Source organism: Sus scrofa, chromosome X, assembly GCF_000003025.6.
Source record: "Sus scrofa isolate TJ Tabasco breed Duroc chromosome X, Sscrofa11.1, whole genome shotgun sequence".
Lineage (NCBI taxonomy): Eukaryota > Metazoa > Chordata > Mammalia > Artiodactyla > Suidae > Sus > Sus scrofa.
This window is the reverse complement of record NC_010461.5, coordinates 109639801-109665615: the sequence shown is the minus strand read 5'-3', so window position 1 is coordinate 109665615 and position 25815 is coordinate 109639801. Positions and strand designations below refer to the sequence as shown.

The following is a 25815-nucleotide window of genomic DNA, read 5'->3' as shown; positions in this document are numbered from 1 at the left end:
TTAAAATCAGTCGTGATTTGCCAATTTCTCAAGCCAGTGAATTTTACTCCTCTACGTGAGTGTGGCTTTGATCCTTGGGTTTGTCACTTCTGTAAGGAAGTTTCATTTCCAGTGAAAGAACATGTGCTGGCTTTTGCAGCTCCAGTGTTACAGGGGCTTCCTACTATTTGCCCCCTCGTACTTTGATGTGTCACACAGATCCTAATCCACCTTGGTTTGAGCCACTCATTTGCCCATTTCGTCCACTTGCTTGCTTCTGGGCACTCCTTCGGGCCCAGCGAGTCCCTGTTTCATGAACGCCGGAGTGAGCTGCCCTCCCCACCCCTAAGCTCAGGGTACACCAGCTTGGGGTCGGAGGGCGGTGGGTGGTCCTGTTACCCAAGAACTCAGGCTGAAAAGCTAATGACCAGAGCCATCCTAGAGGGGCCAGAACGAGAGCTGTTGGACTAGCTTATGCCTTCTCTTTAAGTCTGGGTTAAGCTCCTCGACACGTAGGTGGCCCTCGAACAGATGTCCTGTCCTGGGAGCTCTGACGTGTCCTCTCTCATCTTCCGCCGGAAGACAGTGCTGTGTCTTCTCTCTGCGTCTTCATTGCTTCATGGTTCCTGCCACAGAGCAGACTCGCCATGCATGTTTATCGAATTCAGTAAATGAACCCACAAACATGCTCGCAGGTAACAAACCCGAGTACCAGATCTGGCTTCCCCGTGGTCTGTCTCTGTGCCTCTGGACAGTTACTGGCATCCTCTGTGTTTTGCTTTCTCCTTCCACAAAATGGCAAAGTCAGCGCCTCCCCTGCCTCCCTGAGGGTGGTTGTGAGCCTCCAAGAACAAAGGCATATGAAATATCTTTGAAAATTGCGAGGCACCCTCCATTTGCCAGGTGTTAATGTCCAAAAGTAGATCAGGGAGTTCCCGTCGTGGCGCAGTGGTTAACGCATCCGACTCGGAACCATGAGGGTGCAGGTTCGATCCCTGGCCTTGCTCAGTGGGTTAAGGATCCAGTGTTGCCATGAGCTGTGCTGTAAGCCGGCGGCTACAGCTCCGATTCGACCCCTAGCCTGGGAACCTCCATATGCCTCGGGTGCAGCCCTAGAAAAGGCAAAAAGACAAAAAAAAAAAAAAAAAAAAAGAAAGAAAGAAAGAAAGAAAAAGAAAAGTGGACCAGATATGGAGGGAAGTTCTCCCCTAAACAGATGGAACTGTATGTTAGCTGCTTCCCGCAGCATGACTAGGCTCTCTTTATAAGCACAGAGCTTTTAGCAGCTTCCCGAGTATCTCACTCTCTACACCTCTCCAGAAATAGTACTTCAAGCATTTTTTTTCCTTCAGCAAATCTACCTGTTCCCACAAATTCTATGATTTTTTTTTTGACCGTATGCATGGCATGCACACGTTTCCAGGCCAGAGATCCAACCTGTGCCACAGCAGTGACAATGCCAGATCCTTAACCTGCAAAGCCATCAGGGAACTCCCTATGAGTTCTATTTTCAAACAAGTCAGTCTGTAGTGGTGAATAAACCAATCGGCCCTGCATAAGGAAATACGTTGAGGCATTGGTAGCAGCGGTTTATTTTATTTATTTATTTGGGTCACACATGCAGCATGTGGAAGTTATGGGCCAGGAATCAAACCCATGCCTCAGCCATGACAATGCCAGATCCTTAACCCACTGAGCCCCCAGGGAACTCAGAGCATCAGTTTAAATTAATGAAAAGTCTGAGTGACAGACTATTTTAAAATCAACGCAGCTTTATTACTTTCAACCACATACAATAATAGGGCTGAGAAAGACAGCCTGCGTCAAAGAATTGAAGCAAACAAATAAGAGTCCTTGATAATGAGGCTTTTGCTGGTGAATGTTCTGGAAAGACCATCCTCCTCAAATTGGCTAGTGTTCCCCTGGCAAAAGCCATTTATTTAAGAAACTTCCCCCCGCCCCATAGACTCGAAAAAAGTCGTATTAAAACCCCCTCCACATGGCTTCTGGATAACCCAGCTTTGCCAAACCCCAGTGGATATGGCATTTAGCAGCAGTTCTCTGAGCTCTGGTTATAGCGAAAACGAATTCTGAACAGCGAACACCCTCTGGATGGTTGTCTGCTTGTTTCAGTTTGCCTGAGACTTTGAAATTTGGGCACAGAGAGCCCCACGTCCTGGCATCCCTCAGTCCCAGGCAAAGAGGGACCTCCTGGCACCTATGCCCCTAGGAGCTACTAAATCTGGGGAAAGGTACAGTCGTGGGAGGTTTCCCTTGCGGGAGCGGGGAACTGCAGCTCTGCTGGGTTTTCTGCCTTCCCTTTTTACCTTCTCTTACCTTTTCCTCCCAGAGGCACTCTGAGAACTTCTTTCTTCCTTTTGCCTCCCCGCTGCTCCACCCCAGATCCTTCTAAGTGAAGCTTCAGAAAGTAGGACTGAAACAGCAAAGGGGGTTAATGATACTAACAGCTAACGTGGAGTTCCCATCATGGCTCAGTGGTTAGCGACTAGGAACCATGAGGATGTGGGTTCGTTCCCTGGCCTTGCTCAGTGGGTTAAGGATCCAGCGTTGCCCGTGAGCTGTGGTGTAGGTCACAGATGTGGCTCAGATCCCATGTGGCTGTGGCTGTGGTGTAGGCTGGCAGCTGCCGCTCCGATTCGACCCCTAGCCTGGGAACCTCCATAAGCCACGGGTGTGGCCCTAAAAAAATTAATAATAATAATAATGACTAACATTTCTCTGGCGCCTCCCATGTGCGCATGAAGTGAATTCTTATTTTGATCTGCACGCAATTGCTCTCCTTTCACTGATGAGGTTAATTCACCTAACAAAAGCCATGGAACTAGTAGCAGAGCGGGGCTCCAAAGTCAGGCAGTCTGTGCTCCCTTCCCCCCTACACTGCCCTGCCTGTCAGATGCTTGGCTTCTCCCATCATGGGTTTAAAACCCTCCTACCTTCTTCCTGATCTTGACCGAAGCACTGGCCTGAGCTTGCTCTCCTCTCTAATCCAGCAGATCCGGGATGGGCGTCCTGTCTGGCTTTGCCCGAGATGGGGCTGCTAAACCCTGTCCTTTCATTGGTCTTTTCTGGGTCCAGGACAAGTAAAGGAGCAGTGCCTTTCCTGCCTGGTGCACCAGGCTTCCCTGCTCCAGATCTTAAGGCTGGAAGGTGGCATCCCCTGGGAGAGAGAGTCCGTGACCTTCCCCTACCTCTGAGGCTAGCCCTCCAATTCACCCCTTCTTGCAGTGGTGCCTATAATAAAGCCATTGCCTGTGTGTCCCCTGTGGAGCTATGGAGCCCGTGCAAGAAGAGACCCCATGAGCCCGAGTCTGGGAGTCCAGCCTGGGTCCTAGCTCTCCCACGAACTGGTCTGTGTGACCTTGGCTGAGGCACTGCCCTTCAGCCTTTGATCTATAAAATGAAGCCCTTAGACAAGAGGACCTTGAAAGCTCTTTGCAGCATGAAGAGGCCATGAGATGGCAAACGATATTTGAGGAGGGGCGAGTCTGGAAGGAGGGGATGCCCCAAAGCCACCTTGATGACTTTGAACTTCCAGTTTTTTCCCTGATGGCTTCCCAGACAGGCCAAGGTGAAAGTGATTCCACAGGAGCCGCAGGGAAGCACCGTTCTCATTAGGACAGATCCGCCCAGGTATCTGGGGCCTACAGGGGAGTCGGGAGGCTGGGGTTTGAGAGGTTGTCAGAGTTCTCAGTTTCTGACATTGGAGAGTTTGGGGGGGGGGTGACATTCGCTGAATTAAACCTTAAGGAAAGTGTCTCCCCGCCCCAGCACCACACAGCCCCAATGGGGCCTCTGAGCAAAAGAAATGGAATTCAGGTTGTGTTGCTCTAAATACAGTTTGCCACGAGCACTCAGAATGAAAAGGAGGAACCCTTTAACCACGGAGATACATCAGTGAAACAGAGAGACGCATCTAGAGGAGAGCCAGGGTACAGCATGGCTGAGAAAACCCGAGCTAGGGCAACTGTTTGCACTTTCCCTCCGGGCTAGAGGGCTCGGCTGATTTTTGAGCCAGTTGTCCTTATGCGCATTGCAGCAAGCTTTTATTAAGTATTTGTGTAGCAGTTTATATTTCACCAAGTGCTTTACAATCGCTTTTATTTGCCTTAGCCAAGTTTTCCTGGATGCCCATCTACCTTATAATCAAGAGGGTCACTTCTTGTTTGCTGAGCACCTCCCAGCATGCCACCTCACACAATGGGCCCCTTGTTCTGGCAGGACGGCAGGTGCAAAGAGTCAAGGAGCTGAAGGCACCTGCGGCCGCTGGGGCGCACCGAGGGGGGGCGGGTGACACTGCGCTTCACCTTTCCTTCCCTCTGTTATTCTTTGGTGTTCTTTTATTGCTGGCGGCTAGAGAGCAGCAGCGCCGGGCTGATAGGTATTGGCAACGGTAGGCTTGTTCCCCTGTGCACTCAGCTCTGTTCTGGCTCCTCTGGCCATGACCCCCATGGCCAAGGTCTTCAGCAGGCCAGCGCTTGCCACCTCCAGGCTCTGACCGCAGCCTAGATTCTGGGGCTCTGCGGACGCCTTTGGGAGAAGGCAGAAGTCACAGTTCCATGTTCTTCAGGCCAGACCTAACCCGGAGTCACCTTATTCTTGCTAGTTCCTTGTCCCTCCCATCAGCCACAGTGGTGCTCTTTGCCAGCACGCTGGGTGTCACGAGGTAGGACACTGTGTGTCCCTGGGTCCTACGTCAGTGGAGCTCTCAAGCACAAGTTTGCAAGGGAAGCCAACACAGTCCCTCAGTGAAGACTTCGTTTGGAGCAGAGTTGCCAAAACCAGGATGGGGTCCGGGAGGTCCCAATTGGAGAGAGTGGCCTAAAACACTGGAAAATTCAGTATGTTCCGTGACCGGGGTTCTCTGGCTGAGCACAGGGCTACCTAGATGCTTAATAGCTAAGTGCTGAGTAGAGGGTATCTGCATTGTAGATGGCAGAGCCTTCCTCTGCCCCCAAGACTGAGAACCTGGAAACTTCACCATCAGAATTGAAACACTCTCCAGAGCTCCTGTCATGGTTCAGTGGTAATGTGCCTGATGTATCCATGAGGACACGGGTTCGATCCTTGGCCTCGCTTAGTGGGTTACGGATCCAGCGTTGCCATGAGCTGCAGTGTAGCTCACAGACACAGCTCAGATCCCACTCTGCTGTGGCTGTGGTGTAGGCTGGCAGCTGTAGCTCTGATTCGACCCCTAGCCTGGGTGAAGCCCTAAAAAGCAAAAAAGAAAGAGAGTGAGGGAAGGAAGGAAGGAAGGAAGGAGGGAAGACTCTCGAAGTTATTGCCTTGACCATAGTAAGTATAACAGGTGTTTTCACTATAGCAAAATCTCATTAAATCGGACCCAGAAGTGGGTCCACTCTCAGAAAAGGGTTTGTGATGCAAATTGACATTACCAGCAAGTGTGCATCTTGGGTGGGAGCCCAGTGATTGGTCCATGGGGATGGAGCAGGGGCTGGAAGGAGCGGCGCTTGGGCTGTGGCCTCTCTCCTGTCTGGCTGGTCCAAGTGGGACGTGCCCCACTCCCTGAGTAATGACGTTCACTGGGGCACAGGGCAGGCATCCTGCCATCCCGAATGAGGCGTGCCTTTCCAGAGTGGTGCCATCTAGTGGGTGGGACACAGGGGCATGTTTTCCTGGCAGGGCCCAGACAAGGGGCAGGTGCTCCATCACTGACCCAAGATTCAGGGGAAGACCCCAGGGGAACAGGCTGACCAGAGCTGGGCCGAATAGGTCCGAGTCTCTGCCACCAAAGCTGAACTGTGGGTGAGGCCCTCAGTCTTTGTTCCATTCAATAGACCCTTATTGGCTGCCTCCTGTGTGCCAGGGCGGAGCTCAGGCCATACCACCTGCGACAGTGCTGGGGGCAAGAGAAAGTCGCGCCTGAACATCGGCGGTTCACTCCCAAAGCACGAAATGCTGGCTTTGAGGAGCAAGGCCCCTTGCAGAGTCTGGGCCCTGATAGGCCAGGCACCTAAGCCATCCCCTTCCTACCTTTGTCACCATTGGCTCAGGGTCTAGGCAGGCCTTCTCCTGCACATCGAAGGTTTGGGACCTACACATGCCTGCGGCTAAGACAAGACGCCCCAACAGTGGCAGGATGGCTGAGCTCTCTGTTAAAGAATTTCGGTGGCACCCATGCACGTGCAGTTTCTCCTTTATTCGTACTCTTTGGCCGTTCATTAAATAAGGTTCAGTAGGCTGTCCAAAGCCACGTGTAGGAGGCTTTCCTCTGTGACACGCAAGGCGAGAAAGAAAATTCACAGGTCACACTCTTCCCTGACTCCGACTCACCTCTCCCTCAAACCAGACTTGAGTCGGTGATGGTGACAGGTGGCTGTGGGTGGAGCCTTCATTGTGAAACTCCCTGCCTTAGGGGATGATGTTCGTGAGGGACCCTGCAAGGACCCGGGGCCAACAAAGCGGTGTCCCCAAGAGAAAGACTGGGGAGGGAGCGTGGGTGTTTTCAAGAGCCATCTCATGCATTGCTTGGGACAGTTACACAGAGTGGAGGCAGCGTATTTTCTGTCGCAGAGAGGAGGACTATGAAATGGGGGAGAAGGGAGCCGAACAAGCTGCTGCCACCCCAAGTGGATCCCTTGGGAAGCTCGGCTGTCTGCCCTGGGCCACGGGTCAATGACCGGGTTCCTCCATGAACTAAAATGAATTTGGAAGCCTTCGAAGTCCTAACTGGGAAGTCCTCCGCCTCCGATGCCCAGTCCCCTGGAAGCTTTGTGGGAACATCACAGAGAGTTCTTTTCAGCCCGACCTACAGGCTGCTCACATGTCATTGCTCAGTCATACACCACAGAAAGCTCTGGAGCTTTTGGCCTTGTTCATGTGCCCTAATCCTAAACCATTTCTACCCCTGCTTCAACTGGTACTTTAGGACATGCTTAGACTGCAGAGATGCTTCCATTTCTTTTTTTTTTTTTCTTTATTTGTCTTTTTCAGGCCACACCCATGGCATATGGAGGTTCCCAGGCAAGGGGTCGAATCAGACCTGCAGCCGCCGGCCTACACCACAGCCACAGCCACGCAGGATCTGAGCTACGTCTGCGACCTACACCACAGCAACGCCGGATCCTTAACCCACTGAGCGAGGCCAGAGATTGAACCCACATCTTCATGGATACGAGTCTGGTGCATTACCGCTGTGCCAAGAAGGGAACTCCCATGCTTCCATTTCTGAAGTTCCCTCGGTGCTTTGAAACTTGTCCTAACTATCCATTGCAAGGTTTAGTCATCCTCCCTCTGCAAACCCTTTTCCAAGCAACATTTCTTAAACACCTACTGTGTGTCCGGTGCTTTCACACAATGATAACACCAGGCCTCACACAGACCCTGTGGCATCTCAACTTCCCAACCTTCGTTCTGTCAGCTGAGCCTCACAGCCAGCACGGGTGGCAATAGCCCCGTTTCACAGGTGAGGAAGCCCAAGCTCAGCAGGGGTTAGCTACGTGTCAAAAGTCGCACGGTAGCAGCTTTTGAACCTGTCTTGACTCCGAGGCCAGCGCTCTCTCCACCGCACGACTCAGCCTTTCTAAAAGGCCGTGTGTCTCCGCTGTCTCCGCCAGCTGCGTCCTAGACGTTTACCTCGCACGAGGAATCACGGATCACTAGCTGACCCATCAGTTACTTTCCCACAACATCCTCACGTGTTGAGGTGTGGGACCCGTTCTTCGACCCCCTCCTCTTGGCTCTTCTCTGTGGGGGACGTTGCAGCGCCAGTCATGTCCATCTGCAGCGATGCCAGGAATAAGGGGGGGCGGCTGCGGCCGGGTCTCTCTGGGGCTCAGCCGGCCCATCGGGAAGGGGAGAGCATGGGACTAAATGGTTTCAAGCATCCTCTCCAACTCAGATATTTGTGAGTTAAAATCCAACTTTAAAAAAAAAAAAAAACAAAAAACCTCGCTTAAAAACAGGTAAAGATCATTTCCTTTTGGGTTTAACTCCAGGGGGACAAGAAAACAGCCAGAAGGACTCAGTAAAGGAGTGGGGGGTGGTGTAATAATAACTCGTCATCACACATTGTTCTCTATGACACCTCCACTTCCAATTACTGAGCCTTTTTTTTTTTTTTTGGTCTTTTTAGGGCCACACCTGCAGCATATAGAAATTCCCAGGCTAGGGGCTGAATCGGAGCTGTAGCTGGCAGCCTACGCCACAGCCACAGCCACGTGGGATCCGAGCCATGTCTGCCGCCTACACCGCAACTCACGGCAACACCGGATCCTCAACCCACTGAACAAGGCCAGGGATCGAACCTGCCTCCTCATGAGTACTAGCTGAATTCATTAACACAGAGCCACAGTGGGAACTCCCGTCCAATTATTGAGCTTTGAATTGCATGTTGCCTCCTGTTTTTGCAAGGGTTAAACTGGATCGGGCCCCCTTCTTCCTCGGTGTGGACCCCTCCAGGACACCCCTCAGAGAACCCGTCATTGGCCGCGCCCGCCCTGGGTTAGTACCCCGGCTGCCCATGGTCAGGGCTGGCAGCCGGGGAGGCAGAATTCTCGCCAGCGTTGCCACACGTCAGGCTCTGCGTGCGCTGCTGTTCTCCCAAGAATCGCTGTTGCTTCCTCATTTACTTTCCTCTCCTCACCTCCAGGCTCCTCTGCGGAGTTGGCTGCTTCAGACAAGTGACCCCCATCTCAGGCCCTTTCTCTCCGCTGCCCCTTCTCTGCAGGGGGCTGCTCCCCAGAGCCACAGACTCTTCTCAAGCTTCTCTCACCATCTGGAAAGTATTCTTCGCCTCTCTAGGTTTAAATGACTTCTTGATTATGTTCCAAGACCAATCTCTCCTCACACTGAGGTTTGAAACTAGGCTAAAAACAGATTCTAATACAGTGATTCCCTTATCTAGCTAATGTCCACCAAATGAGATACAAACGGGCCTCTGAGTCTCTGGTTTCTTCTCCAGCTTTTGCTTCCTTTCTGTTGAAATTGATTTGGAATTTCTGAAAGGCTGTTGTGTGACAATAGAGGTACTTCTTAGCGTATGGTAGTCATATGTTTCTAGCACTGTCCTGCCTGGAATTTGCTCTGAAGGGGCACTGCTGTGCCAACAATTATAAACAGCATTTTTCTCTCTGTGGATAAATAAATGAGAAACAAATTGTTGCTATCTTTATGAACCATATTTACAGAAACCGGCTATTACCACCTTTGCTTTTATGTGTCTGTTCATTTATGTAAATTAAGGCTGCACCTTGGAAAAGGCGAACATTTTCTTGGGCCTCTTAATAAGCTGGGTTTTATGCCCTGGGTTCTAGTTTGCTTTTAAGGCTATTTATACTCTTCCAATTATCCCATTTTTCCACAGTGATTGTTGCAGCTGGACTACTTTCCAAGGAAACAGCCCGATAAATCGCTCGGTTCGGGTTGAGGGCTACTTGCAATACTGACATCTATCCATAAGATGGCGCTCTGAGAATGTGAGATCTGTAACATCTGCAGCCGCTATAATCGCGGCAGCAAATGAAACTTTGGTGAAAACGAATATTCGGTCTGGTTGGAGGAGAGGGCGGTTGGTCCTTCTAAGACTTGTTTTCATGCTCTTGCCACCAATGTAATGCCTAGGAGAAGAAGGAAAGTGAATTTTCTAGCAACGTCTCTCTCCTAAGTCAGTACTAGCAATGTGCATTTAAGGAACCTTTTAAAGAAGGAATTTCTTGTGGGAGTTATGATAATAATGAGCTCTTAGAAAAGCCCCTCTCTGGGTCTGTGTCTTCAGCTCCACAATGAGTGGCTTGGTCAAGATGCTCTCTTAAGGGTGCTTCCATTTCGAATGGTCTACATTTGAATCCGTTGATTTCCTTCCACTACACCCATGCCGCCTCAGCCAGGACAGAAGCGGGAAGAAAAGATTGCCCATTTTACGCTTGTTTGACTCTATTCCTCTTCTACAAGTGCTCTCTTTGCTTCAACTGTCCCAAGACCAGCATGTCCAGATGTCCTGTTTTAATTGGGTTCCTTTTGCACAGTTTTCCCCTCGTTTCCCGCCCCCATCCCTGACCGATCTGCCTGAACAGAAGCAGGTTCACTTCACAGACCAGGCTTGCTTGGTATCAGGGCAGGGATTTTCAGGCTGAGCAGGCCCCAAGCTGGATGGGGGAAGGAGACACCATGTGTAAGGCTTAAAGGTGACACTTCTAACATGGCACATAACACGTCCAGTTAAAGCGAGTTTAGATTTCTCTCTATTCTTCTGCCTCTCCTGGCCAGTATCCGCTGCCAGAACCACGCCAAAGCTGTAGGAAAAAGCAGGGTTCTGGAGAGAAGACAATTAATCTAATTAGAAATGAGTGTTCCCATCCTTAAAATCCCCATTCTGAACACTGGGGCAGTCTGGATGCGGAGAATTGTGGCTGCAGTGGCGCATCCTCATTCGAAGCCTGTCATGAACCATGGTACACCAGTGGCCCAGAGGGACTGAGCAGAAACGAAATGCTGGATTCATTCATTCACTCATGCAACTCTGCAGAGATATCCCCAGCTGAGTCCCTCTGGGCGTGAAGCTCGGAGCTTGCACGTTTTTGTGAAATTCCCTGGGGGCCCCTCACATATACTGTATTGCTTCAAGACAGCATTCATTTTGCTGTTGTCCTTAGAGATTTCAAATCACCTTTGGTGTTTGTCTAGTGCCGTGGTGATGGTGGGGGAGGAAAATTATTTATTTCTCTAAATGCAACATCTTATCTTTAGGAATGCAGATATTTCACAGAATAGCACTGCTCTCTGGGAGAAGAAGCTCCACACACAGGGCTCTCCCCAAGGGCTTTTTTTTTTTTTTTTTGTCTTTTTTGAGGGCCATACCTTCAGCATATGGAGGTTCCCAGGCCAGGGGTCCAATTGGAGCTATAGCCACTGGCCTACACCACAGCCACAGCAACGCCAGATCTGAGCCACATCTGTGACCTACACCACAGCTCCCAGCAACGCTGGATCCTTAACCCACTGAGTGAGGCCAGGGATCGAACCCGAAACCTCATGGTTCCTAGTCAGGTTCGTTTCCGCTGTGCCACCACAGGAACTCCTCCCCAAGGCCTTTTAAGGGGCGAGCCCGGGAATCTGCTGAGTAGATAAACAGAGCGGTTGCTGCCGCCACTGTTGCCAGCCTTATGGGCCATTGCAAGTAACTTGCTCCTCATCCCCTACAATGGGGCAGTGTGGTATGGAAACGTCAGATATTTCATCAGCATGGATTATTTTTATGGAAGCGATGGTAGCAGAGCAGTTAAGAACAGAGGCAGCCGGACGTGGGCTCTGAGGTTCAAATTCCAGCTTTGTTATCGACTAGCTGCTGTGTGACCTTGGAAACGGTGGCTTCACTCCCCTGTGCCTCAGTGGTCTCATCTGCAAAAGGGGCTGTTAATAGTATTGTCTAGGGTTGTTAGGAGGATGAAGTGGGGTGATGCATGTTTTGGTTTTCCTCAGTGCCTGGAACAGCACCTGGCACAGAGAAAGCGCTCAGGACGGACAGCCTAGGACTGTTATAAGCACCGTGAGGTGCTGTAGATGGTACCAAAGAGACCTATCCAGGCCTCTGCCTTCAGAGAGCTCAGACTCTATGGGCTGGCAAATGGAACGCACAGAAAAGGAGCACCAGCCACTCTGGGTGGTACCCGCGATACATTCAGATGCAAGGGCAGCAGGTCAGGCTGGATCAGAGCGGTCTGGGGAGGCCCTCGATTCCCATCAGGAGAGGCATCTGCAGGGAAAGTGGGCCAGAATTTGGATGGCTTTTGTGCCTCTGTTGTCAGAGAGGCTACTTATAATCCTGCACATTCATAGTCGCATCCTTACCAAAATTCTGACTCTGAAGGAAGCAGGGTAGTGTCACCTCATTGAACGAGTCGAAAACACAGGCTGTGTGTAACCTGACAATGTAGAGCTGTGACTTGACGATGACCAGCTGAGGTGTGCAGGAATTCCGGGGCGGCGTTGTATGTATTGCCCCAAATATGTGTGCTCCTAAGAAGTCACCTTTAAGCAGAGGCTCTAGTGATGGCTGGCATCACTCTTATTGACAAGAAGAATCTCCCAGAGGCCCCACTTCTACTTTTCCTTTTGTTTTGTTGTTGTTGTTGTTGTTCCATTTTGTTTTCTCATCTGCCTTAAAAAGCAACTACTACCTCAAGTTGCACTCCTTAAAAGTTACATGATTTTAAAGATTTTTACATGCAAAAGGTATAGAAGGACATAAAAGAAAAAAGTCAAACTTCCCCAATATCTCATTCACTGAAAGTAACTGCTTTTACCATTCTTTTATGGATCCCCCTAAAAATTGTCTGTGTGTATTTGAACACATATGGAAGTAAAACACCTGCAGACCCACTTTCACAGCGATAGAATCGCACTGCACATTCTTAACCACTGCTTGTATTTGTTACAATATATCTTGAAGTCGGCTCCATATCAACACATATAAGTTCCCTGGTGGCTCACTGGGTTAAGGATCTGGGGTTGTCAGTGTGGTGGTTTGGGTCACTGCCATGGCGTGGGTTCAGTCCCTGGCCCAGGAATTTCCACATGCCACAAGTGCAGCCAAAAAGTCAAGCAAACAAGGAGTTCCCATCGTGGCTCAGTGGAAACGAATCTGGCTAGTATCCATGAGGACACAGGTTCAATCCCTGGCCTTGCTCAGTGGGCTAAGGATCCAGCATTGCCATGAGCTGTGGTGTAGGTCATAGACGTGGCTTAGATCTGGTGTTGCTGTGGCTGTGGCATAGGCTGGTGGCTACAGCTCTGATTCGACCCCTAGCCTGGGAACCTCCATGTGCCATGGGGGCATCTGAAAAGACAAAAAAAAAAGAAAAAAGAAAAAGCCCCACCACATATAGATCGACTTTGTCCTTTTCATGTCTGCATAGTACTCCATTCTAACACTCATGGCTTTTAAGGTACTGGTCTACGTTTTGTCTGGTTGAGGAGAAGCGGATAGAGGTGAGAAACAGAACATGATCTTGGGGGTTGGGGGTAGAGGTATCGAGACACCTAAAGGGATATGACAAGAACACAGAGATTTAAAATAGTGCCACCATTTTTTGGCAGCTATAGACATCAGTCAAACCAGTACTTTTGGTTACTGTTTTGTGGAGTAAATAAAATCATGTTTTAGGTCTAAGCCATTGACCAGCTCTTCCCAACACCCCTGTAACCAGAAACCATGCTTAATTTACTAGCGTCTTTTGAGGATTTAAATAGCTCATGGATAGAGCAGAACAGTGGATGCTATTTCGACTTTCAAAACCTTTGGCAAGTTTTTCAACTGAAGGCTGTTTTTAAAAATTGGAGTCACGTTGGGATTGGGGAACAGTGTTTAGTTCTGGCTGCTCATCCATGGCTTGGAGATAAGAAACAAAAATAAAATAGAGCTAAAGGGGCACTTTTCTGAATGGCAGAAAATAAGACAGCAGGGCTAAAAGAGATCAGCTACAGGACAAATTTGATTTAATATTATAAATGATTTGGAAGAGGGAGTACAGGGCAAAATCACTAAGTTGGCAGATATCTTTACACTATTCCAATGAGGATAGTAAACTTTAGGAAGATACTTGTTGTGTAGGAGTGGGCATAAAAGTGGCCAGCAGGCTTCGAGATGAATCCGTCTCTAGGGACATATGCCTCATGTTCATTTCAGAAGATTTAGAATGAGTCTTACTGCTTTACCTGTGCTAGGGGCTCTGCTTCAGGCATCAGTAGGTGTAACGAAAAAGAAGATGGAGTCGGTGGTTTCATCGAGAGGGAGATGATGGCGGGGAGTTCCCGTCGTGGCGCAGTGGTTAACGAATCCGACTAGGAACCATGAGGTTGCGGGTTCGGTCCCTGCCCTTGCTCAGTGGGTTAAGGATCCGGCGTTGCCGTGAGCTGTGGTGTAGGTTGCAGATGCGGCTCGGATCCCACATTGTTGTGGCTCTGGCGTAGGCCAGTGGCTACAGCTCCGATTGGACCCCTAGCCTGGGAACCTCCATATGCCGTGGGAGTGGCCCAAGAAATAGCCAAAAAAAAGACAAAAAAAAAAAAAAAAAAAAAAGAAAGAAAGAAACTAAGACTGTTGCTTAGATTTCTTTAAGACAGCCCCCAAGGGCAGTTGTATTTGGCAGTTGGTGATCTGTGCATTCACTAACTTTTTTTTTTTTTTTTTTTTATCCCGCACAGCCACAGCAACGCGGGATCCGAGCCGTGTCTGTGACCCACACCACAGCTCACAGCAACACCAGATCGTTAACCCACTGAGCAAGGGCAGGGATCGAACCCGCAACCTCATGGTTCCTAGTCAGATTCCTTAACCACTGTGCCACGACGGGAACTCTGCATTCACTAACTTTTAAAGTTAAGTAAGCTGAGGCATCCCTGCTGTGGCCAAGTGAGCTAAGAATCCAACTTCAGTGGCTCCGGTCACTGCAGAGGTGTGGGTTCCATCCTCTGCCCCGTACGGTGGGTTAAAGGATCTGGTGTTGCAGCAGCTGCCGCGTAGGTCGCAGCTGTGGCTTGGATTCAATCCCTGGCCCGGAAAATTCCATGTGCCGTGGGTGTGGCCATACAAACAAATGAATAAATAAAGTTAGGTAAGCTGAAAATGTTCGGTGACCATTTGAGAAGACATGCAATCAAATGTTCTCTTCACCGTTCCTCCAAAAAATTTTCCTTCTCCAAGGATGACTTTTAATTCGAAAAGTCAGACCTTGATTTCCTGACGCCCCTCTGTTACCTTGCATGGTAGCATCAAAGCGTGTCCTTAGTATTGGCAGATGCATCATCTCCTGCAAGGGAACATCTAACAGAATCAGATCGATAGCGTCTGAAGTTGCGAATTTTTCAGTAATGAAGAGATAATGAAATCTGCCCTCTGACCTCACAGTGTCGCTGAGAAGTTCAAATGAGTCGAGTGATAGGAAACTGCTTTGTAAAACTCTGGGCAAAAATACAGTCGTGTTGATTATTCATTGCATGTCATAATTTGGGATTTGAAATACAAATTGATTAAATTCTAGGAATGTATCCTTTATAGATATTCATGCAGATGTACAAAGATGGGTATATAAGGGTGTTCTTTGTAGCATTGTTTATATTAGCAAAATATTAGAACTATCCCAATGGTTTATCAGTAAATTCATTTAGATATATAAATTACGATATAGCCATACAGGGAAATAAGAAAAAGGCAGTTATTTATGTTCTGACATGGAAATATACCCAAGATAGACATTAAGTGAACGAGAATGCAAATCGGTATGACTAGTATTATTCCAATTTCAGTTAAAATTACAAGTTAGCATTTGCATAGAAAAACACCTAGAAGAATAGATATAACAAATTGTTAACCATGGTTCTCTTTTGGAAGGATAGGGTGATTTAAGAACTTTGGCTTTATACTTTTTTAATTTCTGTGTTTTTGTTTGTTTACAATGAGCACTATTATTTTTGTAATTAAAAAGGAGTAAAGTAAATATGAGTTTGCCCCCAAATCCAACTACCCTACTGTAATTTTTACATGTACAAAGTGAGGGCGAAAGACCTGTGCGTTTTCCCATTCCTTTAAGAAAATAGTCTATTCTCAGGATGAGGAAAAAGTCAAAACGAGATCAAAAAGGTTTTCCCAGTTCGGTAACAGTGTTCTGATCTTTCTACATGATGAAAGATGAAGGAAGAAATGAAAAGACACCACTTCCTTAGTGAATTACTGTCCCGGTCCCGGTGGAGAGCCCCACACTGAAAGGCAGAATTGCCCAGGATTGTAAATATTCCCCATTCCTGCGCTGGTGAGGTTGGCCGTAGATGCCTGAAACTTCAATCTTGAAACGAAAGCCTATGGCTTATCCTGGGGGAGCACATTCAAACCTTCCCTTGAGCTGGGGTTCTGTCTTCTGGTGAAGAACACAGATGGAAGCTCCAGGCATACCTGATGCTGCAAATGGCTTGGGAAGGCGTCCTGAAAAGCAGCCCAGCTCCCAGCCCTGCAAGGAATGGTGGGAGGAGGAAGTGGAGAAGGAGGAAGAGAGAAAGACCGTGCAAGAGACGTTCTCCTTGGAAGGAGTGGAAAGCGCACCCAGATCCTTCCTGTGGGCTTCCCTGGCCAAGAGCCATCGCCCTTCTCACTCCGCATGCTCCCGGGGACCCACACTAGCCAGAGAGCACAAGGAGGGCACAGACCTCGTCTGTCTTGTTCATTGTCGTGTCCCCAACGCCAAGGGGAAAAAAGGAGTTGAATTAATACTCATTGACCTGTAGACGGCATGTGCTCCACTGCTCTAGACTCAATCTGGAGTGGTCCCTCTTTGCACCTTGCGGGCTGGTGCTATATACAGTCAAGTCGCACTTTGCTGGCAACTCTCTTGTGACAAACCTTTTCTTTACTTTCGTGTTTGCAGGTACAGCCAAAAGGCAGCCAGGAATGGAATGAAAAACCAGTTCAACCTCCATGAGCTGAAAATGAAGGGCCCTGAGCCAGTGGTCAGTCAAATTATTGACAAACTGAAGCACATTAACCAGGTATGTGTATATCCTGCAAAAATGGAAATGGCGAAGAAGTGAGATGGATGGTGCCTAGTGTTCCAGCTGCATTCGTGCTTTTTGAGAGATCGCCACTGTTCATTTTCCTCCGCGATTCTCTCTGCTAAAGAGGACGTCTGACCTTTGTTTTTTACCCTACTTTGAAATGGTAAAGAAACTATTGTAACATCAGAGAAAGCTTGGAAAACAGAAGGAAAGGTCTTTCTCCCAATCCCGCTGGTTTCCCCTGGTTTCATTTTTAGATGTTCTTTTTTAATATTTGTTCTGAAAAACCATATTTACACAAACTGTTTACATAATTGGAAGCATACAATTGATTTCTGGTTGTTACAATGAATACTACATTGGAGACAGTTTTCTTCTTGTCACAAATCTTCGTATTAATCATTTTTGTGGCCACATAAGATTCCTTTAAGTATTAGTTATTATTAATCAGTCTGCTATTGGAGTTCCCTGGTGGCTCAGTGGGTTAAGGAGCGAGCATTTTCACTGCTGTGGTACTTGTTCTGACCCGGGAACTTCTGCATAGAGCTTTTTTTTGGCCCACGGCATATGGAGTTCCTGGGCCAGGGATCAGATCTAAGCTGCAGTTGTGACCCACACCACAGGTAAGGCAATGCCGGCTCCTTTAACCCACTGTGCTGGGCCGGGGATCAAACCTGTGTCCTGGTGCTCCAGAGACACCGCCAGTCCCGTTGCACCACAGAGGAAACGCCTGTTTCAAGTTTTTAGCATTATAAAGAAAGCTACCTCTCGTGCATAGCGCTACCTCTTGATCTTAGATCATTGTCTTAAAATACTGGCATTATCGGGTTAAAAGATAGGCACATTTGAATGCAGGTTTCCCAACTGCTTTCTGATGGGGATATATCAGCTTTCACTGCCACCAGCAGGACACAGAGGACCAGCCTCACTGCACCCTTGCCAACTTCTGACTCACTGCCATGCACAGAAACACCCACAGATTCCCTTGACCTGTACACAGAGTTTTTCTTCTCAGAAGGAGTTTAGTAACTAAGACGCAAATAGAAGTTAGTGGTACCATCTGCTTGTGATTGCTTTGTGGCCACAATAAAAAAAAAATGCCATCAAAAATGCTACCATATACCAGAGTGACAGTGTTCCTACCCCATGATCCATGGGTGGGAGGGCCCTGGCACCCCTGACTTCTATTTGTAGCCTAGGAAGAACTTGATGAAACTCAAGTCCTTATGCAAGGACAGAGGTTTCTGTATGATGACAGGCACGATTTTGTTTTTTAATTTGAAGTTTAGCAGTGAAATTTTTGTGGTTCGTAGCAAATGTTTGGAAGGGCTTTCAAATAGTGATGTATTTCACTGCCGGTGGTGTCGTGAAAGTATTTACTACACATTTGCACGTGAGCCCTCCAGTGCCTCATAAAGCGCTCTGCCCTCTGCAGCACTTAAGGAGTCACTGCCGCTGCAGAGCACATGATAGAGGCAGCATTTGCATAACGCAGCCTCCTTCTGGTGAACGCACAACCTCACTAAGTTTATAAAGCTTGGTTAGGAGTTCCCGTCGTGGCTCAAAGGAAAAGAACCCAACAAGGATCCATGAGGACGCAGGTTCGATCCCTGACCCCGCTCCGTGGGTTAAAGGATCTGGCGTTGCCGTGGGCTGTGGTGCAGGTTGCAGACATGGCTCAGATCCTGCGTGGCTGTGGCTGTGGCTGTGGTGTAGGCCGGCAGCTGTAGCTCTGATTGGACCCCTAGCCTGGAAACTTCCATATGCTGCGGGTGCGGCCCTAAAAACAAAAATTTTTAAAAATAATAAAGCCTGGTTAGATATCATAGGATTATTTCAAAACATATCTCTGAAGAGTTCAGAGCCCAGTGTAAACCACTCCCTACTGAAGTGGTGTGCTTGAGCTGGGGACAGTGGCAGTATATGACCTCTGAATTACTTCCAAATTATCTCAAACCACATGTGTCTGGGCTGGGTGGCTCCACTCAGCCAGTTAGACCCAAGCACTGGTGAGGCCAAAATCTCCGGGGCCATCACTGTGCCCGTAAGTGTTGAATAATAGAAGAATATTGTCAACCCATCTCTTTGGTCAACAGACGTTAAGAAAGACACACTGTGTGCACAGCCAGGGGCCAGGGAGTTTGAGGATTCAAAAGAAGACTAACCTTCTGTTTTCACAGCTTCCTTGGAGGGGAAGCACAGCAGGGAAAGTGCTTAATTGCAAATACAAGGCAGCCTATCATGAAGAGCCTGGGAGTGATGCTGCTGTCAGCTCTGGGTGCTTTGCTTAGGCCTAAGGTGGGCTAGGCTAGCATGAGAAGGGTTTCGTGAGAGATCAGAGAGAGACCTGAGGATGGATCCCCACCCCGGAAAGGGGGGAAAGCTGCATCAGACGGGGGCTTCCATATGATCCAGCAGTCACTCAAAGGATTTATAGCACGGCCCTTTGGTGAAGACTTCGGATGCCTGATATTCATTGTAAGGGAGGCCGTTAGTACAGTGAAAAGAATGTGGACTTTGGATCCAGATGACTCTAACTTCAGCTGCAGGTCTTAGTAGATGTGTAACCTTGGGCAGATCATTCAACCTCTCTGAGCTTTAGTTTTCTGGTCTCTAGTATAGAGAGTTATCAAAAACTCCCTTGCAAGGTTATGGTGAGAATGGGGAATTCTATCTGTGTGTCTCTATATATGGTCCCATTATATGAGATGTGTATACATCATTATATGTTTTACATATGTACACCAGCGTACATACTGGCATTGCATGACACAGTTAAGATAATTATTATATTTAGGACTTTCTCTATAGGTAGGACTTGAGTGAGTTTGAAAGAGAGCAGTATTCCTGGAGTTCCCGTCGTGGCTCAGTGGTTAACGAATCTGACTAGGAACCATGAGGTTGCAGGTTCGCTCCCTGGCCTTGCTCTGTGGGTTAAGGATCCGGCATTGCCATGAGCTGTGGTGTACATCGCAGACACAGACGCGGCTCAGATCTGGCGTTGCTGTGGCTGTGGTGTAGGCCGGTGGCTACAACTCTGATTCGACCCCTAGCCTGGGAACCTCCATATGCCTTGGGTGCAACCCAACAAAAAGACCAAAAAAAAAAAAAAAAAAAAAAAAAAAAAAAAGAGAGAGAGAGAGAGAGCAGTATTCCAATACCTTTTGCTGATCTAATTCTGCCCCCCAAATCTTGAGTGGATCAAAGAGGCATCTAGTCTTTTCTCTCCCATATTGTTTCCTCCTTTCTCTTTGCATTAACTTCCAGCCACCAAAGCTGAAGCCACTTCATAGGTAGGGAGGCGTATGTCGTCTGTGGCCATTACAATTCCTTTTTCCTGCCTCTGCCATGGACATATGTGTGAATATTTTTGGTTCCCTTACACATACCATTGACCAACTAGTTTATTCTCATTGATAGACCAGTTTTACCTGTTTAAGATGAGCTGTTAAAATTGGTTGGGCTGCAAACATCCACATTGATTTTTTTTTTTTCTCAGCTGTGTTGCTTTACATGGCCAAAACATATCTTCTTTCTGATCTTCAATAAAATTCATATTTTGGCCATGATTCAATCTGAAACTGAGACACTTTAGGGAAGTCATAAACAAGGATGTTATCGTGATGATGATGTTGATGGGATAATGACCACGTGTTATATTTATATAGCATTTAACCATATTTCAAAGTGCTTTTATGCCTGGAAGCCCCACTGCTTCTATTGAAAAAAATATCCACCCTGGAACGGTAGAAGGTATAGCACTGTCACAGAATCATCTTTTCAAGAACCGATTGTTACTCTTGGATATAATTTCATCCCCACTGCCTCCTGGGAAGTAGGTGATAATGTTTGCCCTTTTTTATAGCTAGGGAAACCAAGGCAGAAAGTCTTAAAGGCTTGGGTGGGCATGCTGCCCAAACATCCAGCAAGTTCGGTTGAAAAATTCGATCAGAGTTCCCGTCGTGGCACAGTGGTTAACGAATCCAACTAGGAACCATGAGGTTGCGGGTTCAATCCCTGCCCTTGCTCAGTGGGTCAAGGATCCGGCGTTGCCGTGAGCTGTGGTGTAGGTTGCAGATGCAGCTCGGATCCTGCGTTGCTGTGGCTCTGGCGTAGGCTGGCGGGTACAGCTCCGATTCGACCCCTAGCCTGGGAACCTCCATATGCCGCGGGAGCGGCCCAAGAAATAGCAAAAAGACAAAAAAAAAAAAAAAAAAAAAAGAAAGAAAAGAAAAATTCGATCAATCCTCCAGATGTTGTTTCCTATATACTGCCAAACATCTGGATTCACTGAATGCCTGGCTAACCTGACCTCAAGTTTTAGCGATGAGGAGGTAGAATCGGGTTGACTTGCCCAAGTTCACGTGTAAGTGAGTGGGAATCCAGGAGTATGATGTTATTTTCCTAAGCCCCTTGCTTGGTGTTGTATCCACGAAACTGCCAGCAGGATGCTCCAGTGCACACGACTGTAAATACAGAGGTACCTCTCTGCGCGTCTGTGCCGACGTATGTCCACCCAGAGGGACTGCGGCTCGGCCATTTATGAGCCTATCCCTATATGACTCTTTACTTTCTTCCATGGAAATTCTCAGCTGCCTCCTTGCACGTTGTGGCTGCTGTTGACAGCCCTGGAAACGATCTACTCACTAAGGGAATCAAGTGACATTATTTCCCTCCCGACGGTCCCATGGTGTAACCTTGAGGGGATGGGGTCAAGGTCAGCCCTGAGCCCCTTTCCGGGGAAGCCCTGCAGGTGTGGAATATCCTCCCCTCCTCCTCCCAAGCCGGAGTTCTTGTGTAACATTCCCAGGATTGAAAATGAGGAGCTTTGCTTTCCTTTTCAGTTGCTAATTTGTGTGAGGATTTATTGCCCAGAGTTAGGAGAGGAATTGAACTGTTTTAAGTCCTCAGGGTCAGTCCTGGAATTGCAGGGCCATATTGCTTTTTTGAAAAACGCCAATTTTGGTTTTCTTTGTCTCCTGCTTCCAGGCTCCTGCGTGGAGAGAAGACCCCCACAAATACCAAGAATGGTCGCAATCCATTCTTACCCATATGACACTGTGGGCCGTTTGTCCTCTACCCCAGTTCGCTGGTACCATTTTCTCTCTCTAAGGGTAGCTGTGTAGTTCGCGCTAATTCGGCAGTGCCTAAACTGCTGTAGGAGGCATGGTTCCCAAGGAAAATCTGGCTGTTTCTTGGTTTTCCCCGGTTTCAGTTCAGGTTCGGATGAAATTCCAGAAATTGTTTTCCTGCCTGTTGTAAACAGGGGAAGCCAGAGCAGTCAATACCTGCCCATTTGCTGTCAGAGCTTTTCATTCCAAGTTGGATAAAGTCTCAGCTGCTTGGGATGGTTCATGTGTCCTGCTGAACGCTGGGGACGTGAACGAGGGGGCCGCTTCAGAGTCCTTCCAGCCATGTGATCCCGTGATGTGCGGCTCGAGGTCAGGCTTTAACCCAGCACCCTCTTGTGAACAGGTCTTGTGACTTTCTCCTCTGCTCTGCCACTCTTTTGAAAACACCCTGTGCGCAGGCCACCCCTTTGCCCTTTGGAAGCTCTCATCCGTTCAGAGTCTTCCCCTCCCACCCGCCCTCCAGCCTGGGCAGATGGAACTTCACCTTGCCCTTCCTCCCACCCCGTTCTCGTCAACCACCCTGTTCTCATTAGGCTGTGAAAACGTTACACCAGAAAAACACTCTTGCATTTATCACCCTCCTCCAGAACCAGCTCGGGGACGTTAGCCATGTGACTCCCTCTGAACGATCACAATTTGGCTGTAAACCTGCCCAGCGCAAATCCGTTTGTAAAGCCCGTTCACACACGTTATAGAAATCCATCATCACACTGGCCCCTAGAAGCAGACGCTGTGGCCTCGACTTAGCAGATGAAGAGACCATGAGCACGAGATGGCTAAGAGACGTACGCGTGCTAAGCGTTGCAATCAGACCTAGACTCCAGGGCTACCGAGTTCAGTCTCTGCTCTTCGCTTCCATACACAAAAGATGTGCAGAGATACAAATAGCGGAGACACCTCAGTTTGTCTAATGATTTCCAGGACCCTAATATAGTGATGGCTGCGGTCCAAAGCTCTAAAATCAGCAGCAAAGGAAGAATAAGCTCGTTGTTTACCAAGTCTCAATTGGAAAGATTCTTCGAAAACTATCCACCACACTGTATGCTGTGGAAACTGAGGCCCTGTGTGATATGGGTTTGAGTGACAGACGGCAGACAGGCTTGCTCTGAGCTATCACTAATTCATGAAGTGGTCTGGAACGGTCCAAGAAAAAAATCAAATACAGAGCAGCCAGTGGAACGCCTCCGCCTCCCACCCCCTGCATAAACACCTGAAAAGTATATTTTAGGATGCCTGGCAGATTACCGTCTTGAAAAGACACTAACTTTTGAAATGGAAAGTTAACATTTTAGTAAGTTAATTAGTAAAGTTGTTATGTGTCAGAAAGTACCCCGGGCACTCCTTAGCATGTAATTTTAAAAATCTTTAAATGAGTCTCCAACAGGATTGAAAATCCTTTGAGTAACTTCTTTCATAGTCTTCTCACGATGAAAGCAGTGAGACTCATAGAATGCTGGCCTCCTCCAATGGTTGCTAGAAAAGGCAACACTGATCTCAAGTTTCTAAACAAAACAAGAAACCTTTTGAGGGTCAAATTTAAATAAAAGGCCTCTCCACATGGAATTATGTTCCAGCATTTGTCACACTTCTTCACATACAAATAGCAGGACAGGGAGTTCCCGTTGTGGTTCAGTGGTTAGGGAACCCGACCAGCATCCATGAGGATGTGGGTTCGATCCCTGGCCTCACTCAGCGGGTTAAGGATCCGGTGTTGCCGTGAGCTGTGGTGTAGGTCGCAGATGCGGTTCGGATCCTGTGTTGCCATGGCTGTGGTGTAGACTGGTGGCTACAGCTCCGATTAGACCCCTAGCCTGGGAACCTCCATATGCTGCAAGTGTGGCCCCAAAAGACAAAAAGACCAAACAAACAAATAGCTTGATAGAACTCTAGTAATTGCCGTTTCCATATGGAGTCAGTGTGTGTGTGTGTGTGTGTGTGTGTGTGTGTGTGTGTGTGTGTGTGTGTGTGTATGACAGAGTATCTATAGTGGCATATTAACAAGAGCCAATGAATGACTGCTGAGTTACAAAGGGACAATGTGAGTTGGTCTTTAAATGTCAGATTCGGACTCTGTGGAGCTGAACATGATTTCATGAAATAAGAAGGAATTAGCTGGTGCATTCCAAAACACATTTATCATTAAAAAAATCTTCTGCCACTTTGCCTAATAGCCTGAAAAATAATTACAGTGTCTGGTGGCTTCAGAGAGCGTGTGTTTCTAATATCTTAATTACTACGTACAGTTTAATAACGCTGCAGCAAGATGAATTCCCAAGGAGTTCATATTCAGTTTCTTAAAAATGAACTATTTGCTTTACTTAGAATATATAGGATTAAAGGTACTCAGATTGGGTCATGTATTTAAGTCTTTGTATATTAAATTAAATTAATCCAAAAATGGAAGATGAGTCCAGAGTGGTAAGCCAAAATGTTGTTGAGAGCCGTGTCTTGGCGATCTTGACCTAGCCATGAAGGGAACTACAGGAGCCTTCATCATTGCTGTGTCATCCTCTTTCATAAGCTTTTTTGTCATTGTTGGACGTATTGGAAGTGTTAGCTATAGAAAGACAAGTTCTGCATGTGAAAAGGGAACACTCTCAAGCTCTAAAGACTACCAAATATCTATGAAATCCATAGGGTCTCGTATTCTATTTATATTTACCTACTGGCCAAATACGACACACAACATTTTAAAAATAAATGGTTGCAAATGATTGCTCTCTACTCCCATAAACCTTGATCATAAGCAGTATTTTGGTATATGCATATTCAAATACTATTTGGAAATTCAGAGACAACGTTTTACCCAGATATATTTATGAATATCTATTCATAAATAGATATTCTGGACTGTCAGCCCCTTATGTCTGGGATCCTGTATACAGTTCTCTGTTTCCTATAGTACCTAATGTGGTGTCATATACAGAATATGCGCTCGTATATGATATGTTATTCATCGATTCACTCAAAGAACTCAACCCTTGCTGCCCTCGATTTATTTCTACATTTAGATTCAATTTAAGCTACTTTTCACACTCAGTATTAACCAGTTTCTGTACTAAAGGGCAAGGTTACGCAAGTGCAGGGTTATCATTTGCAGGGGCCTTTAGGTCATAGGGTCCAAGCCTCTGATTTTACAGATGAGGAAATGAAAGCCGAGGGAGGGAAATGACTTGGGCAAAGGCACACCGCTAGTCAGTGACAAAGCTGGGACTGGGGAATGACCAGATCAATATTCTGTAGTGCCTTTGCTCTGCTGAAAAGGCTCGTGTATCGTGTAAAACATACGTGCAAGCAGTTCATCTTTGGAACAAAAAGTGGTATAGCTCGGGGAAGGAACTTGACAATCATTTATCCCTCATCGTGTCTATTAACTAGTGTTTGTTCATAACAAGTACACCTCCGTGCCCCTGCCTCGTTAAACCCAGTGAGCAGTTACTGCACACGGGCAGGGGGTGCGGGCCGGGGGGGGGAGGTCTCTCTGCTGGGATCACTGAACCAACACTAGACCGAGTCAGCAGGACCGCGTTGTTTGTGGCCTTACACCCACTCACAGAATCGGACTTGGGCTCCTGTCCACACTCAGGATGAGTCATCCTTTCACTCTCATCCTCTATCACAACTCCTCCACCCTCCTGGGCACCCTATAATAATGCATCCAGTGCCTTCTCCCGCCTTCCAGAATGGCAAAATTAGCATCCTATTAGTCAGTGGGCTTCTGTGCCAGTTAGCTCAGTTGATCAGGCAGTGTATTCAGATGGCGTTTCCACAGGGAGCAGAGATGTGGGAGAGGTGCCATGGGGGTTAGTCTGAGTCCCCTGTTCCTATTTTAACCAGAGCAGGTCTAAAATCAACTTTCCACATGGGCCTTCTAAGAAAGATTTCACTTAAGCGAAGGGTTTCAACTGCTAAAACAATAAAAAAAAAAAAATCTCGGGGTGCCCTTGAGGCTAATATTAAAGGTTTATATCCCACATGAGCCCATTTCTTCATCTGAGCAGTCACTCGATGAATGTACTAAGTATCTACAGTACACGAGGCACTCACAGAATGCCTTCCAGTCCCCATCAGCCACCTCCTAGGGGGAACCGTGAGTTGAAATGCAGACAGCATGGGAGACTGTGAATGGCTTTGCGGAGACATTATTCGAATTGGAAGTGATGTTCCTATCGGGAGGCTGATG

The 25815-nt window shown here is 47.7% G+C and overlaps 1 protein-coding gene across 1 annotated transcript in view; it reads left to right on the top strand.

The window, feature by feature from the left end:
• GPC3 (glypican 3) overlaps positions 1-25815 on the top strand; it is a 437111-nt gene that overhangs the window by 307990 nt on the left and 103306 nt on the right. The window contains exon 6 of the mRNA XM_013986449.2: positions 16374-16494. Coding sequence (XP_013841903.2) covers positions 16374-16494 — 121 coding nt within the window. The remainder of the gene's footprint in view (positions 1-16373; positions 16495-25815) is intronic.